The sequence below is a fragment of the Peromyscus eremicus genome, chromosome 6 (assembly GCF_949786415.1).
Source record: "Peromyscus eremicus chromosome 6, PerEre_H2_v1, whole genome shotgun sequence".
NCBI classification, from domain to species: domain Eukaryota; kingdom Metazoa; phylum Chordata; class Mammalia; order Rodentia; family Cricetidae; genus Peromyscus; species Peromyscus eremicus.
In genome coordinates, this window is record NC_081421.1 from 44428141 (window position 1) to 44446201 (window position 18061).

At 37.4% G+C, this 18061-nt stretch overlaps 1 protein-coding gene across 1 annotated transcript in view; it reads left to right on the plus strand.

Annotated features, from left to right (window-relative positions):
* The window catches only part of Smc4 (structural maintenance of chromosomes 4), a 37680-nt gene extending 20155 nt beyond the window's left edge, over window positions 1–17525 (plus strand). Inside the window, exons 13-24 of the mRNA XM_059265471.1 lie at window positions 1883–2044; window positions 3615–3840; window positions 3921–4000; window positions 5704–5856; window positions 6861–6987; window positions 12212–12401; window positions 13433–13577; window positions 13814–13987; window positions 14699–14881; window positions 15009–15241; window positions 16797–16980; window positions 17184–17525. Coding sequence (XP_059121454.1) covers window positions 1883–2044; window positions 3615–3840; window positions 3921–4000; window positions 5704–5856; window positions 6861–6987; window positions 12212–12401; window positions 13433–13577; window positions 13814–13987; window positions 14699–14881; window positions 15009–15241; window positions 16797–16980; window positions 17184–17336 — 2010 coding nt within the window. The 3' untranslated portion in view covers window positions 17337–17525. The remainder of the gene's footprint in view (window positions 1–1882; window positions 2045–3614; window positions 3841–3920; window positions 4001–5703; window positions 5857–6860; window positions 6988–12211; window positions 12402–13432; window positions 13578–13813; window positions 13988–14698; window positions 14882–15008; window positions 15242–16796; window positions 16981–17183) is intronic.
* Window positions 17526–18061: the final 536 nt, after the last annotated feature.

An 18061-nucleotide genomic window follows, 5' to 3' on the forward strand; every position in this document is an offset into this window, starting at 1 on the left:
ATTGATGTAGTTTGGGGCTGTTTATATTTATTTTATACATTACTGTCCTGTTCAAAACTAACCTAAGAAAATTTTTGAGTCAGAATTTCATATAGCTCAGATTGGCTTTAAACTAACTCTATAGCTAAGGTTGACCTTGAATTTCTGATCCTCTTACCTCTGCCTCCCAAGTGCTAGACATTTGGCACCACACAAGAAAACTTTTTTCCAAAAAGTAATAATTTAGAAGTTGGGTGTGGTGGTGTGTGTTTTAATCCCAGCACTAGGGACACAGAGGCAGTCAGATCTCTTGAGTTCAAGGCCAGCCTGGTCTACATATTGAGTTCTAGGCTGGCCAGAGTTACATAGTGAGACCATATCTTAAAAACAAAAGTAATTTTAGGATATGAGGCAATACTTGTGAGATTAGTTGTCCCATTAGTCACCAGGGTTGGTTTGGCTGATCTTGCTGAATAGGCTTGTGCCTATTCTATATTTCTCCTTTAGCATTCCAAGTGTGTCCTTCCTGAAGCTACACAACACAATCAAATGGGATGACTCATCCAAATAGAGAGGCCTGGGTTTTTTGGTTGAGAGTGTACAGTAGTTGCTAGAACCTCTAGACAAAAATAAATAATATAGTCTATGTTTTATAACATTATACTTAACAGTTTGCTTATGGTTTAGGAAGGTGAACTAGCTAATTTAGAACTCTGGTAGTTCCAGTTGTGGGGACCATTAACTTTCTGAGCCTTAACAGGAAAGAGCAATATATAATTTGAAAGAATGTAAGTATCTCAATTCTGTCATCTCTTGCCCTGCAACCATAACTGAGACTTCTTAAAGTTCTTGAGCCCAAAGATCCAGTTAATGGGTTGCCTACTCAGCCTCCTACAAAAGGAAACAGAATGATCTGGAAGGACAAATAGAATTTAACCAGTATGGTTGCTTCTATATCTGACATTAGGTGGCTTCTACCTTATTTTCTTAAAGATAAACAAATTTGATAAATTTGCTGTGAAGAACTAAAGTCAGTCAGTGAAAGCTGCTAGATAGCTAAGTGATAAATTGATTCATAACTACTTATTTAATTCTAGATAGCTTTCAATATGAAAGTTAAAAGGTTTGTTTTGCTTATACGTTCTCTTAGGTCTCATCTACATTGTATGCTTTCATGGAATAAAACAATTCTTACATCCTGTTCCCATTAACATCACATAACCATAAACACTAAAGGGTAGATTAGAAACTATAGGGCTTGGGATATAGCTCAGTAGTAGAATGCTTGCTTATAAGGCACATAGTAGCTTCTGAGTTGGTCCTCCTGTAGAAAGGGAAAGATAGTTGGGGTGAGAAGGAAACACTGTAGTCCCCTTTCATGCTTCCTTAAACCAAGAGTTGGTGGCACACGCCTTTAGTCCTAGCAGTCAGAGGCAGGCTATAAGTTCCAAGACAGCCTGGTCTACAGAGCAAGTTCTAGGAAAGCCTAGGCTATCCACAGAGAAACCTTGTCTCAAAAAGCCAAAAAAAGAGAATAGTCTAAGAATAACATTCAGCCAGGCGGTGGTGGTGCACGCCTTTAATCCCAGCACTCGGGAGGCAGAGGCAGGTGGATCTCTGTGAGTTTGAGGCCAGCCTTGGCTACAGAGTGAGTTCCAGGACAGGCTCCAAAGCTACACAGAGAAACTCTGTCTCAAAAAACCAAAAAAAAAAAAAAAAAAGTAACATTCAAGGGTTTGGGGACTTAGTTCAGTGGTACAAGGTCCTGTGTTTAGTCCTTAGCTATAAAACCAAAAAAAAAAAGAAAAAGAATGTTCAAAATCTGAATAGTACTGAAATGATCTGTATGTTTTTTATCTATTTCTTTCTTTATAAATAACTTTCTGTTCCTTTTCATCATTAGGGAGACTTGGGAGCTATTGATGAAAAATATGACATTGCTATTTCATCCTGTTGCCATGCATTAGACTACATTGTTGTTGATTCTATTGATACAGCCCAGGAATGTGTAAACTTCCTTAAACGACATAATATTGGTGTCGCAACTTTTATAGGTTTGGATAAGGTAAGTATTCATAATAAGCTTCCTATAATTTAACTTTGAGGTGCCATATATTTTTCCTTTAGAATTTTATATTTTTCTTCATTATTATTCAATTACTTCCTGATAAGTTTTGAAAATTATTTTAGATTTTGTGTGTACATAATTTTGGAGGTTAAAAATAAATTTTGTAATGCCTCCACTAAAGAAATGCCAGTGTTAGTGTGATGGCCATTGGATGTATGACTGTTAGTATGTTTCTTGAGGAGTGTGGGGAGTTTGAGACAGGGTTCCTCTGCTTAGCCCTGGCTGTCCTGTAACTTGCTCTGTAAAGCAGGCTAGCCTCTAACTCACAGAGATCAGCCTACCTGTGCCTCTTTACTTTTAATATGTTTCTAATTTCCATCAGTAACCACTGTTTTCTTAATAGAACCTTTATTGAGATGTGTTATATAATTCTATTTTAAAGTATAGAGTTAAGTTATTTTTACTATATCCACAACTTGCTGATGTATAGCTGTTAATCTAATTCCAGACTAATTTTCATTGCTCCATAGGCATTAACAATCAGTCCACACATTCTTTTCCCCACCCTTAACAAAACCACTGATTTGCTTTTGTTTCTGTGGATGTATTCTGGGCATTCATTGAATGAAATCATAATATGAGGCCTTTTATACATAATGCATTTACATAGTTTTTCAGGCTCGTCTGTTTTGTAGCACGTACCTATTCATCTTTTTTTGTCCATTCTCTTGCTTGTTGATATTATTTCTGGCCACCTGGAAAATAATGCTGTGGTGAACATTCATGTACAAGATTTTGTGTGAATGTGGGATGGGATACCTAAGGATGGGGTTGATTACTGAATCATATGGTGTATCTTGTTTATTACAACACGTCTTGTTGAATGTAAAGTGATATCAAATTGCTTTTATTTACATTTCTCTAATGTTAAACATATTTCGTGTGCTTATTAATCATTTGTTTATCTTTCTTGGGGAAAATGTCTGTCTGAAATCTTTGCCTGTTTTCATTGATTTGTCTTATTGAATTGTAAAAACCCTTTAAATTATATATACAAGTCTCCTGTCAGATACATGCTTTTAAAATATTTTTTAATTTAAACCTACCACTTGTTGGGTTGTATTTTCACTTTCTTGATTGTGTACTTTTGCAGCACAAATGGCCCAGTTAACAGTATTTTTCTTTAGCTTCTTGGGTAGAGGTGTGTTTGTTTAAACAAGATCTCGCTATGTATACCTAAATAACCTGAAACTTGGTATCTAGACCAGACTGGCTTTGAACTTGGAGCGGTCCTCCTCTCTTGACCTTTCAAGTGATAGAGCTATGAGTGCTTGATGTTTCTGAGAGTTGTAGATTTTAGCTCTCTAATGTAGATGTAAATATCAATGCATTTTGATATTTTAACTTGGTGGTGAGTTTTTGTTATCAAGTTGCTCATTGCTACTGTATAGAAATACAATTACTACTTGGGAATTTTATATAGAAACATGATAAGTAACATTTTATTTAGTATCGTAACACCTAGAAGACAAGGTTGTTTACTACATACACATTTTTTAACTTTTAGATGGCAGTATGGGCCAAAAAAATGACCAAAATTCAAACTCCTGAAAATACTCCTCGGTTATTTGATTTAGTTAAAGTAAACAATGAGGAAATTCGCCAGGCTTTTTACTTTGCTTTACGAGATACCTTAGTGGCTGACAACTTGGATCAAGCTACAAGAGTAGCATATCAAAAAGACAGACGATGGAGAGTAGTGACCCTGCAGGGCCAGATAATAGAGCAGTCAGGTAAGTGGCTTGCCTACCCGTCTGTCTTCTTTCTCAGTCTTCGGTAGACATGGAAAACTGACTGCCCCCGTGTTCCCCAGGTACAATGACTGGCGGTGGAAGCAAAGTAATGCGAGGAAGAATGGGTTCGTCAGTTATCGTGGAAATCTCTGAGGAAGAGGTTAGCAGAGTGGAAAGTCGTGGTCACTTTATTTTTAGCTTAGTACAAAATTGAACTATTGTAAACTGTGCCACACCCAGTTTTTGGTTTTTTCAAGACAGGGTTTTTCTGTGTAGTTTTAAAACCTGTCCTGGAACTCGCTCTGTAGACCAGGCTGGACTCAAACTCACAAAGATCCACCTGCCTCTGCCTCCCAGTGTTGGGATTAAAGGTGTGCACCACCACTGCCGGCCCATACCCAGTTTTGAGTTAACAGATGTTTCCATTATATAAGTGTTAGCTATTGTGTTAAGTCCTTTCTGAAGTGCAAAACACATTAATTAAAAAGTATATACTTAGGGCTGGAGAGATGGCTCAGAGGTTAAGAACACTGGCTGTTCTTCCAGAGGTCCTGAGTTCAATTCCCAGTACCCATATGGTGGCTCACAACCATCTGTAATGACATCTGGCTCCCTCTTCTGGCCTGCAGGGATACATGCAAACACAACACTGTATACATAATAAATAAATAAATCTTAAAAAAAAAAAAAAAAAAGTAGCCGGGCGGTGGTGGCGCACGCCTTTAATCCCAGCACTTGGGAGGCAGAGGCAGGCGGATCTCTGTGAGTTCGAGACCAGCCTGGGCTACCAAGTGAGTCCCAGGAAAGGCGCAAAGCTACACAAAGAAACCCTGTCTCAAAAAAAAAAAGTATGTACTTAAAGAAGGGTGGCTGTCACAGTAGTAGAGCATTGGCCTAGCAGGCCCAAGGCCCTAGGTTTGATCCCTAGCATCCCATTAGAAATAAATAAAAATAAGTGCATATGTCTTTTTTAGTTAGTATCATACAGATTTTTCATAATTTAGTCAATTACTTAATCATTTTTCACAGAATTACTTTTTTTTTTTTTTTTAAGCTTTGGGGACTTAGGGATATAGATTAATGATAAGGTAATTGCCTAGCTTTGGGGAGGCATGAACTCAGCCACCAAAATGTGTTCTTAGCCTGGATTTCTTTTTCCAAAATGTGCATTAATTTCTCCCCTATATTTTGAGATTGTTCATATCCTTCCACTCAAATGTTTGAATGTTACGTTTTCATTAAAATAATAGGTGACTGTCTTAAGCTTTAGTATTGGGGATTTGGGTTGTTTGATTACATGTCTCCCTCTGTTAGGCCAGGCTGGCCTCAAGCTCATAATCTTCATCTCAACCTTCTGAATAGCTGGGAATCCACATGTGCACCACTATCTGGTGTTTATTCTTTATTCTAGTCTTTTTTTGTTTATATGTTCGAGTGTTAACGTCTGTGCACCAATGTTCATGCCTGGTGTCTCAGAAGGCCACAGAGGGTATTGGGTCCTCTGGAACTGGAGTTACAGGAGGGTTGTGAACCACTATATAGTGACTGGGAATCCAGGAAGTGCTCTTAACTGCTGTGCCTTCTGTCCAGCCCTGGTTGTTTTCATTTCATGCCACTAACTTTGAACTGACTCTTGGAGGGCAGGCAAGATGGTTGAGTGAGTAAAGGCCCCTTCTGCAAAGCCTAACTACATAGTTCAATCCCTGGAAGAAGCAGCTCCCACAGGTTGACTACTGTCATGTGATATGCATGCCAGTCCATACATATGCCTATGTGTATACCATAATGTTAAATGTATAATGTAAGAAATTTGGGGGGGGGGGGATGACCCTTGGAGAAAATTTCTTTCTTTCTTTTTTTAAGGTAAATAAGATGGAATCCCAGTTGGAAAGACATTCTAAACAAGCAATGCAAATCCAAGAACAGAAAGTACAACATGAAGAAGCAGTCGTTAAGTTAAGGCATAGTGAACGAGAAATGAGAAATACACTAGAAAAGTTCACTGCAAGCATCCAGGTAATGTGTTTATGTTAGTGTTTGGACATTAGCTGAGACTTGGAATTCAATTCAACAGGACTAGGAAGAAGCATTTTGGGTTTGCTTCCAATTTTGAAATATAAAGGATAACTATTTTCCACTCTAGATAAAAGACTATCCTTAGCAGCTACATTACCAATTATAGCATCACTCCTTGAAAAGTGTCCTGTTTTGTTTTTTGTTATGAAAAAGTAATACATACCAATTGTTTTGGTTTTTTTCCTCTTTTGGTTTTTATCAAGATAATGGTCTTATTATGTAGTTCTGCCTGCCTTTGCTGCCTAAGTGCTAGGATTAAAGGCATGCGCCCTTATGTCCAGCAGCCAATTATTTCTATTTTAAAGCAGCATTCAGTAAATACCTAAATGATAATCTTCAACAACAATGCACAAGCTTCAATTTTTATAATTTAGTTGCATGCAATCTATTTATATGTATCTTTATGTATTTGTGTATAAATAATATATATATCTTTTTAATGTCATTAATTTTACTTTGCTTAATATCTAAATTTACTTTATTTGTCTGCCATATTTCATGTTTTTCCTTTTCTATCTCTTTTGTTTGAGGGGTGTTCAAGACGGTTTCTCTGTGTAGTCCTGACTATCCTGAGAACTAGCTCTATAGACCAGGCTGGCCTCAAATTCTGCCTCCCAAGTGTTCGGATTAATAGTTGTGTCTTTATACACATCTGATTATTTCCTTAAGATGAGTTCCTGAAATTATAATTAGTTGTGTTTCATTGTTTTAAAGCACTTCTTGACTCATACCAAGTTGTCTAAATATTGATTCTCACTCATTATCTTTGTAATGAATTCGCATACATTTTGTTTACTGATCATTTTTATTTTTATATTGGTGATGTTTTCTATCGTTTTCCTGTTAGTCTTTTAAATGTCTTTTGAAAAATTCAGTGTTCAAAGAAATATTTACTCTTAATAAGTTAAAATATTGACCATATTAATGCTAAATTATTTTTATAGGGTCTGTCAGAGCAAGAAGAGTATTTGACTGTACAAATTAAAGAACTGGAAACTAATGTGCTTACTACAGCCCCTGATAAAAAGAAACAGAAATTGCTAGAAGAAAATGTCAGTGCTTTCAAAAAAGGTATGTTTAAAGTTTTTGGGGTTTTTTTTGTTTTGTTTTGTTTTGTTTGGTTTTTTTTGGTTTTTTGTTGTTGTTGTTGTTGTTTTTTTTTTTTTTTTTTTTTTTTTGGTTTTTCAAGACAGGATTTTTCTGTGTAGATTTTGGAGCCTATCCTGGAACTCACTTTGTAGACCAGGCTGGCCTCGAATTCACAGAGATTCAAAAATAAATTTTTTTATCATCAAAGACTTTTAAAATTTGCTGTACTCAAGCAATTTATAGGATAACAAATTATAGTTAAGTCGCTTGCAAGCCATTATATTGATTTAATTTAACTTTTGGTGTTATTTAATTCATATAAATCTAGTCAGTCACATGACATATGGTGATAGGGGACTAGGTAACATGCTCTAATTCCAGAGCCCATGTCCTTAATTTTGTGCTCAGTTTTTTTCAAGATAGTTACAATTAGAATAATAGATTGTGGGCTAAAGAGGTGGGTCAGTGATTCGAGCACTGGTTGCTCTTGCACAGGACCTGGGTTCGATTCCATTAACTCTAGTTTCAGAGGATCAGTGTCCTCTTCTGGCCTCTGAAGGCACTAGGCATGCACAGTACATTTATGTACATGTAGACAATAGACCCATACACAAAATTTAAAAGAAAAAATACATTTAGAAATCTGAGAAATTGAAGAAAGTAAATTACTCGAAGAAGAGCACACAGCAAGTAAACAGTAAACCTTATTTGAAGACTTAGATAAAAATGCTTTCTTTGACATTCTTATAGCACATGTCTGCCCGAATAGAAGCTTTCAGAAAGGAAGCTGTGCATGTGCTTGGCTTTGTAGTCTCTTGTAGATGTGCTTGAAGTCCCTTGACCATGTATTTCAGTATATTGTTTCTTTTTTGACTGTAAGGTTATGCCATACGCCTTCTAGCCTCACAGGATCTTAGCTGTTAAGCCCAGAATTTGTATTGGGTCTTCCTTCTATCCTTACTAGGCATCCCTGTCAGTGTCTGGTTCATGAGCCAAGGAAGGCAAATACTGTCTGCCGCAAAAACCTGAGGAGAGCTCGATTCAGCTACAGTGGTACACATCTGGAGCTGTAGAGCTTGAGGCATAGGATTTACTTGAGCTCAGGAATTCAAAACCAGGCCAGGCAAGATAGTGAGAACCCCAAAGACAACTAATGAAGAATTGATCATCCAAATCAATTTCCCAGAATATAGGGGGCCTTGTCTTCCTCAACACAGAGATAAAAAGATACGCTGGGTTCCAGGGATTGAAATCAGGTCATCAAGTTTGGCTGCAAGGACTCTGCCTGCACACATATATTTTATATAAATATGTGTATTCAACAAATTAAAATGGACAGATCAGCTCTGCCCACAAATACTCACTTAAAACTACATTTTACAAGTATATGGCCATGTTTATCTGTTGTTGTTAGTGGTGGTGGTGGTGTTTGTTTTATTTTTTGGGACAGTATTTCTCTGTGTAATACTCCTGGCTATCTGCAAGGACTCTGCCTACACACATATATTTTACATAAATATGTGTATTCAACAAATTAAAATGGACAGATCAGCTCTGCCCACAAATACTCACTTAAAACTACATTTTACAAGTATATGGCCATGTTTATCTGTTGTTGTTAGTGGTGGTGGTGGTGGTGGTGTTTGTTTTATTTTTTGAGACAGTATTTCTCTGTGTAATACTCCTGGCTATCCTGGAATTCACTCTGTAGACCAGGCTGGACTCGAACTCACTGAGACCTACCTGCCTCTGCCTCCCAGGTGCTGGGATTAAAAGTGTGGGCCGCCACCACCAGGCTGTTACTATTTTTAATATTGAGGCATTCCTTTGTCTAGCATCTAGCTAGGCTTTGTACTGAGTATTACTAAGAATGGTAAATTCAATTTTTTTTTCAATTATTTCATATTTAAGATGGGCAGAAATCTTTGAGCAGAAGATCAAAGAAATGTGTTAGTATGTGGATACTTGTCAGAAAGCCACTCCAAGCAGAGTATAGAAAAGTAAATGCAAACACTCTGAAGTGGGGCTATTCTATAGTGTTGAAAGAACACAAGAGAAAGTCATCATGGCTAGAGTAAAGGAAGAAATAATCCAGATCCTTGGGCCTTACCTGCCAGTGTTTCTGAGTGAAATAAAATACCATTGGAGAATGGTCTACAGACAGGAGGCAGAGTCTCCTCTCACAGAAATGCTGGAGATTATCAGTAAATTCTGTTAATGATGTGAAGATGAAATAACTATTAAGATTGAGTAGTTAATTTCACTATACTGTAGGTTACACATTATAACCTCTGGCTAAAATGCAGTGATAAGACTAAGAGGGGAATAAAAGGATAGAATAGTTACTATTGTTACAGTAATATATGCAAGAATTAACTACAGTGATTAAGTTCTTCTTAATAAGTAACTAGTTGTTTTGTTATTGTTTTTTAGAAGATTTGTTTGTGCTGGGCGGTGGTGGTGCATGCCTTTAGTCCCACCACTCAGGAGGCAGAGGCAGATGGATCTCTGTGAGTTTGAATCCAGCCTGGTCTACAGAGCATTCCAGGGACTGCCAAGGCTACACAAAGAAACACTGTCTCTAAACTTTTTCCCCCAGGGGAAAAAAAAAAGATTTGTTTGTATATTTTATGTATATAGGTGTTTTGTCTGCTTGTACATCTGCACACCAGAAGAGGGCATCAGATCCCATGAGATTACAGTTATAGACAGTTTTGAGCTACCATGTATATGCTAGGAATTGAACTCAGGACCTACCTCAGGAAGAACAACCAATGTTTCTAACTGCTGAGCCATATCTTCAGCCCCAAGTATTTACTTTTTTTGTTTTGTTTTGTTTTGTTTTTTGTTTGTTTGTTTTTGGTTTTTCGAGACAGGGTTTCTCTGTGCAGCTTTGCGCCTCTCCTGGAACTCACTTGGTAGCCCAGGCCGGCCTTGAACTCACAGAGATCCGCCTGGCTCTGCCTCCCGAGTGCTGGGATTAAAGGCCACCACCGCCCGGCAAGTAATTTACTTTTTAACTCTTGAACGTATCCATATTTTTAAATTAACAATGGCACTAGTAAACATTGAAACTAGACATAGAATTTTAAGATAAATTTTTAAATAGAACCTTCAAAATTACAAACAATATATGCAATTTTTCCCTTCCTATATAAGTTGGAGACAAAGTCTCACTATGTAGCTCAAGGTGCATTTGAAGTCTTAATCCTCCAGCCCCAGGTCTGGAGTATTAGAGGAATACATCACTACACTATAGTTACCCTTGTATTGCTGATAGACATATTACTATTAATATTACTGTTGTGGGATATTTTGATTACACTCTGATACTCCCGAGATTGCCAATAAAGTTAAATCTTGAATAGAGGCAGAGCCATCGACCAGGTGACTAGAATCAGCCAGAGAGAGGACAGGAATTCGGACAAAGAAGACATAAAGGAGGAAAGGGCAGAACTATAGTTTGGCAAAGTCTTTCAAGACAAGGAAGAAATGCATCTTTTGCTGGGTCTCTGGCCAGCTGCAAGGTCAGCTGGTTGCTTCTCGACTTCTCTGATCTAGCAGACTTCCAAGTCTTTGTTGGTAAATAGAATGATAGAAACTTAGTTTAAACTACAGATCACAGGCTGCACTCTTAAGTGGCCAGCAAGCACTGACTGGGGGGGGGGTGGGGGGAGGCATGGGACCACAGGTGGGGGGGGGCATGGGACCACAAATGGTAATTCAAATATCAGTAGATTTGTTTGCAGCTGCTAAGCTGAGAGAAACATTACATTTGGTGGGGTGCCAACTATAGTCTGACTTTCCTTTGGGCCACCAACTTACAAATAACAACAGACTTATTATGAAAGCTTGGCTTAGCTTAGGCTTTTTCCCAAGTAGCTCTTATAACTTAAATTAACCTGTTCTTATTAATCTATGTTCTGCCAAGTGGCTCAGTTACCTCTTCTCTGAACTGTATGTCTAACTTCTTCAGTGTCTCACTGGCCTCTCCTCTCTTCTTCTCAGAGTCCTCCCCGCTTATTCTCTCCTGCCTAGCTATTGACCATTCAGCTCTTTATTAAACCAATCAGAAGGCACCTTAGGCAGAGACACATCTTTACAGTGTACAAAAAGATTGTCCCGCAACATATTACAGAGAATGTGTGGTAGATACATGAAAACAAGGAAAAGGATAAAAAACTTCCTAGGAAGAGATTCAGCGGCATACTTTACTTATTCACCAATTGCTATGATGGTAGGGCAGATATATTGGAGCTCTTGAGCATTCAGGCAACCTAATGGAAATTTAACCACAATGATCATGTAAGATCAACATAATTCCATTAACAAATTTGTAACTTACCCTTGAAAAAGGCAATTGCTATTGTTTAACTTCACGTGCATATGGTCATAATGGATGAGGTATGTAACAGGGTAATGTTTTGTTTATATAAGTTCCTAGATTCAGCATTAAAGAGTAGTTTCTATAGCTACCACTTAAAGTTCTATCTTTCAAATTGAGAAAGTTATCACTTCAACTGTCAACAAGCATGTGCAATCCACATCATCAAAATTAGTCACTGCTTATACTAAGGAACTGACTTACCGGCAAAAGCTGATCAGTTCATCATTCATGCCTTCATTGTACAGCTAACTTGAGTTGGTTTGGCCTAAGAAAACCTGGGATGTGCTTTTAGAACAGGGAAGACCCACTAGTTCGTCTTGTGTCCTTCACTTGGTAATAATGTGGAAGACTGTTTAGTTAAACAAAATAAAACACCCAGTTTCTCAGACCTGACAAAAGCTAGTCTTAGGTCAAAAGTCATGTATCAGATATTCAGTGAAGTGCTTTAAGAAAAGATGAGAAAGTAAAACCACTAAGAAATAAATGGGTTCAACAACTTAACCAGAGTTTAACTTCATATGTTAAAAAAAAGGCAGAGCCAGGCGGATATCTTTGAATTCGAGGCCAGCCTGCACTACCAAGTGAGTTCCAGGAAAGGCACAAAGCTACACAGAGAAACCCTGTCTCAAAAACAAAAAAACAAAAAAAAAAAAAAACAAAAACAAAACTTTTTTTTTAAAAGGTGTTCTAGGTCTTTACCTGAATGTCTCAGATTTGATACCATGTATCAGATTAAGTAACTGAAGAAATATGCATCCACCAAATGATAGTTACTTAACAGAAAAATGAATCCAGCTGTGTCTTTTTTTTTAATTTCAGAATATGACGCTGTGGCTGAGAAAGCTGGTAAAGTAGAAGCTGAGGTTAAGCGATTACACGATACCATCATAGAAATCAACAACCGAAAACTCAAGGCCCAACAAACCAAACTCGATATGATAAATAAGCAGCTGGATGAATGTGCTTCTGCTATTACTAAAGCCCAGGTAGCAATCAAGACTGCTGACAGGTAGAGTACCTCCCCAGCCCTTCCTCACCCCTTTCTGGACAGTGGAAAGTACTTAATGCTGCATTGGATGCTAGTTATTAAACTTAACTGCCATAATCCAGCAATACTTTGAGAAGGAAAAAGTTGTGATGAAGATTTATCATTTGTCTAATTTAAAAAGAAACACAAACTGGTAAACAGGTATACCTTACAAAAGTTGGAGTTGTACATCATAACCTAGTTGTTCAAGTCTCGTTTCTCTGGCATAGAGAAGTGAATGTAACAGAGCCAGGTCTTAATAGAAACAGGAAGTGGTAAGAAAAGGCTCTAAATCAAATCTTTTAAGATCATTTTTTTTACTTGTATATTGATTATATGTTGATCCATTTGGCTAAAAGTAAAAAGCTAGAAAAACATTTGTTAGAGCAGAAAGTAGGCTTAAGAGAGGTTTTTTAGGGTTTTTGATTGGTTTTTTTTTTTTTTTTTTTTTTTTTTTTTTTTTTTTGGTTGTTTGTTTTTTGTTTTGTTTTGTTTTTTTGGTTTTTCAAGACAGGATTTCTCTGTGTAGCCCTGGCTATCCTGGATCTCGCTCTGTAGATCAGGCTGGCCTCAAATTCACAGAGATCTGCCTGCCTCTGCCTCCCAAGTGCTGAGATTAAAGGTGTGCCATGACTGCCTGGCTTGTTTTTGTTTTAATTATTAAACCAACCCACTGGGCTGGGTATGGTGGCATACTCCTGTAATCCCAGAGACCCCAGAACTCAGAAGGCAGAGTCAGGCAGATTTCTGTGAATTGAAAGAGAGACCCAGTCTCAAAAAAGAAAAAACCTTGTTGGATGTTATAAGAGTTTTGTAATCTAATAGGTAACTGCAACAAAGTCTAGAAGTTTATGTGAGGAGGCTTTATGGAAATTTTTAATTTTTAAACATCATAACACCTTGGGCTTTAAGTATTTATATAAAACTAAAAACCAAGGATGGTTGGTTCAGTAATTCACAAATTTTAAAGTTACACATTAAATATCATAAATTTATGTTGTTTTCTTCTTTAGAAATTTTAAAAAGGCACAAGATTCTGTCTTCCGCACAGAGAAAGAGATAAAAGACACTGAGAAAGAAACAAATGATTTAAAAGCAGAATTAAAAAATATTGAAGACAAAGCAGAAGAAGTCATCAAAAATACAAATGCCGCAGAGGTAAGATTTGTTTCTGCTTTACAGGATAAATGATATTTGAAGCAATTAAAGTATTGGTGTACGTTTAAAATTTCATGACTATGAACTTAAAGTTTATAACAATGAGAATTTTCTGCAAATCAAAATTTTTATTAAAGTGAGACATGAAGAGAAATTGCTGACGATATCTGCGTAATGTAAAAATACCTATTTCACTTGTAGAAATGGTATTTGTCACAGTTCTTCTTGGTTTTTAGGAGTCATTACCAGAAATCCAGAAAGAACATCGTAATCTACTTCAGGAACTAAAAGTCATTCAAGAAAATGAACATGCTCTTCAGAAAGATGCACTTAGTGTTAAGTTGAAACTTGAGCAGATAGATGGCCACATTGCTGAACATAATTCTAAAATAAAATACTGGCAAAAAGAGGTGAGATTACTTACATTTAATTAATTTTAAACCTCTGCTCAGAGCTGGAGAAATAGTAATTAAGAGCACTTGCTGCTCTTGTAGAGAACCCGGGTTCAATTCCTAGCACCATGTACCAAATCACAACCATCTGTAATTCCAATTCTGGGAAATCTAACACCCTTTCCTGTCCTCCAGGGACACCAGGCACACATGGTGCATATACGTACATGCAGACAAACACTTGTACCTATTTTAAAAATATATATCCTTTTGTTTTGTAGGGGTGAGTGTTTTTCTAGTTTGGGGGGTATATTGTGATTCTTAATTCCATAATCACTTTATGTTTATAAAGGATATAATAGACAATTTAGAATTATTTAATACATAAAATTAGTAATCATTACAATAGGGCAAGTACCTTCTCAGCCTACAACTTATATGCAAAGTAGTCACAGTTTATTCCTATATTGTTTTTGTAGCTGTCATTTTTTATGTTTTGACTTAATTAATTGGGAGCTGGAGATAGCCCACTAGTTACAAGCACTTGAAGTTTTTGCAGAGGACCCAAGGTTTGGTTCCCAAAACCTGTATCAAATGGTTTAAACCAACCGTGCGCGCACGCGCGCGCGCACACACACACACACACACACACACACACACACACACACACATATCCTTACACAAATAAAAATAAATTCATCCTGTTTTCATCGTCTCAATTCTCCTTAGATTTCAAAAATAAAATTGCATCCTGTAGAAGATAATCCTGTTGAGACAGTGTCAATTCTAAGCCCAGAGGATCTTGAGGCAATCAAGGATCCAGGTTCTATAACAAATCAGATTGCACTTTTGGAAACTCAATGTCATGAAATGAAACCAAATCTTGGTGCCATTGCAGAGTATAAAAAAAAGGTATGAGTGAATTATTTCTATTAGGAATTTTGCTTAGTCTAAATTAAGGCCTTTGTTTGATTTTTGCATAATGAGCAATGCTAATTCTCAGATTTGTGTGTAAACTCTTTTTTTACAATCTTCACAGGAAGAATTATATTTGCAAAGAGTAGCAGAGTTGGACAAAATTACTTCTGAAAGAGATAATTTTAGACAAGCATATGAAGATCTTCGAAAACAAAGACTGAATGAATTTATGGCAGGTTTTTATGTAATAACAAATAAATTAAAGGAAAACTACCAGATGCTTACTTTGGGAGGGGATGCTGAACTAGAGCTTGTGGATAGTTTGGATCCCTTTTCAGAAGGAATCATGTTCAGGTTTGTAAGATTTGAATCCTACATATTTTCTAAATTGTTAATATTTCTTGGGAGTGAGATGTGAAGGTTGGAACTACAACTTCTTTTATTTGGTGATAAGTACAACTTATGTACCTTGTGAGTTTACAGCATAAAAGATGTGCAAATTATGTTATACAATAGCTAGTTTATCTTTAAAGAAATTTTTCTTTGGGAGCTAGAGAGATGGCTCAGAGGTTAAGAGCACTGGCTGCTCTTCCAGAGGTCCTGAGTTCTATTCCCAGCAACCACATGGTGGCTCACAACCATCCCTAATGAGATCTGGTGCCCTCTTCTGGCCTGAAGGTGTATATGCAGACAGAACACTGTATACATAATAAATAATAAATCTTTAAAAAAAAAGGAAATTTTCTTCAAAGCTAGATGCAGTATGCCAACATCTATAATCCTGGCATATCACAACAGGGAGATGGGAGCAGAAACCAAACTTCACAGGCCAGGAAGCCAGGCTTAGGCAACAATGAAATGACCTTCAGACAAGGTAGTACGGCCTCCATCAACAGCAAAATAGTTTTAATCTATTACAAAATTGGTTAAGAGAAATTAACAAGTAGTAGCTAGCTTACTGTTTTAATATTAAAATTCTGGTAGATGGGGCTGGAGAGATGGCTCAAAAGTTAAGAGCATTGGGGGACTGGAGAGATGGCTCAAAAGTTAAGAGCACTGGCTGCTCTTCCAGAGGTCCTGAGTTCAATTCCCAGCACCCACATGGTGGCTCACAACCATCTGTAATGAGATCTGGTTCCCTCTTCTGGCGTGCAGGCAGAACACTGTATACATAATAAATAAATAGTGTTTTAAAAAAAAAAAAAAAGTTGCTGGGCGGTGGTGGCGCACGCCTTTAATTCCAGCACTCGGGAGGCAGAGCCAGGCGGATCTCTGTGAGTTCGAGGCCAGCCTGGGCTACCAAGTGAGTTCCAGGAAAGGCGCAAAGCTACACAGAGAAACCCTGTCTCGAAAAACCAAAAAAAAAAAAAAAAAAGTTAAGAGCACTGGCTGCTCTTCCAGAGGTCCTGAGTTCAATTCCCAGCACCCACATGGTGGTTCACAACCATCTATAATGAGATCTGGTTCCCTCTTCTGGTGTGCAGGCATACATGCAGACAGAACACTGTATACATAATAAATAAGTCTTCAAAAAAAAAAATTCTGGGCGATGACCAGGCAGCAGTGGCACATGCCTTTAATCTCCCAACACTCAGGAGCCAGAAGCAGGCATTATCCCTGTCTCCAAAGAACCCTGTCTCCAAAATCTAAAAAATAAAATTCTGGTAGTTATTCCTAACATGTTCATCTTCCAATAACATTTCTGTAAACTAACTAGATTTAAAAAAGGTCAACAGCCAGGCCATGGGGATGTGTACAGGTAATCCCAGCACACATCTGGTTTAGACAGGAGGATCACAAGTTTTAAGAAAAAACAAAGTTTTGTGAAAAGACATACAGATTTAGAACACTTTTGAAGTTTTAGCCTTAGTTTTACAAGGCATTTAGTAACATTTCTTAATTATTTCAGTGTTCGACCACCTAAGAAAAGTTGGAAGAAGATCTTTAACCTTTCAGGAGGAGAGAAAACCCTTAGTTCATTGGCCTTAGTGTTTGCTCTTCACCACTACAAACCCACTCCCCTCTACTTCATGGATGAGATCGATGCAGCCCTGGATTTTAAAAATGTGTCCATTGTTGCATTTTACATATATGTGAGTAAATCTTTGGAAATTTTGTTTTATTTCTTGATATCGGGATTTTAACTTTACCCAAATTCCTCTCAACCTCAACATTTATGAATTGTCCTTTATCAGTACAAACATGTTAATCATCTATCAGAATTATTGCCCACAAACTTTGGAGTAATGTTTGCCTATTCACTATATGACTTAACTGTTGTTCTTTTTCTTTTTAGGAACAAACAAAAAATGCCCAGTTCATAATAATTTCTCTTCGGAATAATATGTTTGAGATTTCAGATAGACTTATTGGAATTTATAAAACATACAATATTACAAAAAGTGTTGCTGTGAACCCAAAAGAAATTGCATCTAAAGGACTTGGCTGAACTTGTATATATTGAAGATTCTTCAAATTTACCTAGATTTGGTATTTCTAGGTTTCTAACTGTAAAGAATTGTAAGTTGTATAAAGTACATTTTCCTTTAAGTTGTATGACAAGTGGTTTCTGTTTTATTAGTGATAATGTCTAAAAAATTGTATCCAGTTCTGTATCATAAAAATGAGTCTAGCTGGTTTGGTTTTGATCTTTTTTTTAACATAATTCTTTATTGATTCCTTGGGGATTTCACATGCAAATTCAACCCCGTTTACCTCCCAGTCCTTCCATATCTGCCTCTTACCCCCTTCAGCATAACTCCCAAAAAATTAAAAACAAAAATAACCATAATACTCCTCCATCATTCCAACACCTCTTCATTCATCCTAGTGGCATCAGGAGCTGTGGTGTATCATGCCCTTTTGTCCAGTCAGCCCCAGCTGTAAAATGTTCATTGCAATGAGTCATTGGTCTGGTCCAAGGCCTCTGGCACACCATCATCACTGGACCCTCACCGAAACTCCTCTTGGACATCCTGCTGTAATCCTTCAGAGGGACCAGTCCCTTCACATACTCCTTCAGGTCAAAGATGGGGCAGATGGGGGTCTAGGTAATAACCCATAGGCCTGGGTCACTGAACCGCCTGAGAGGCAGAGCAAGCTCTCCTAGGCCCATGTCAACAGGGCCAACTCTCCCATGCCTGTGGTGGGGACCAGATCAGCATTCCTGTGAAG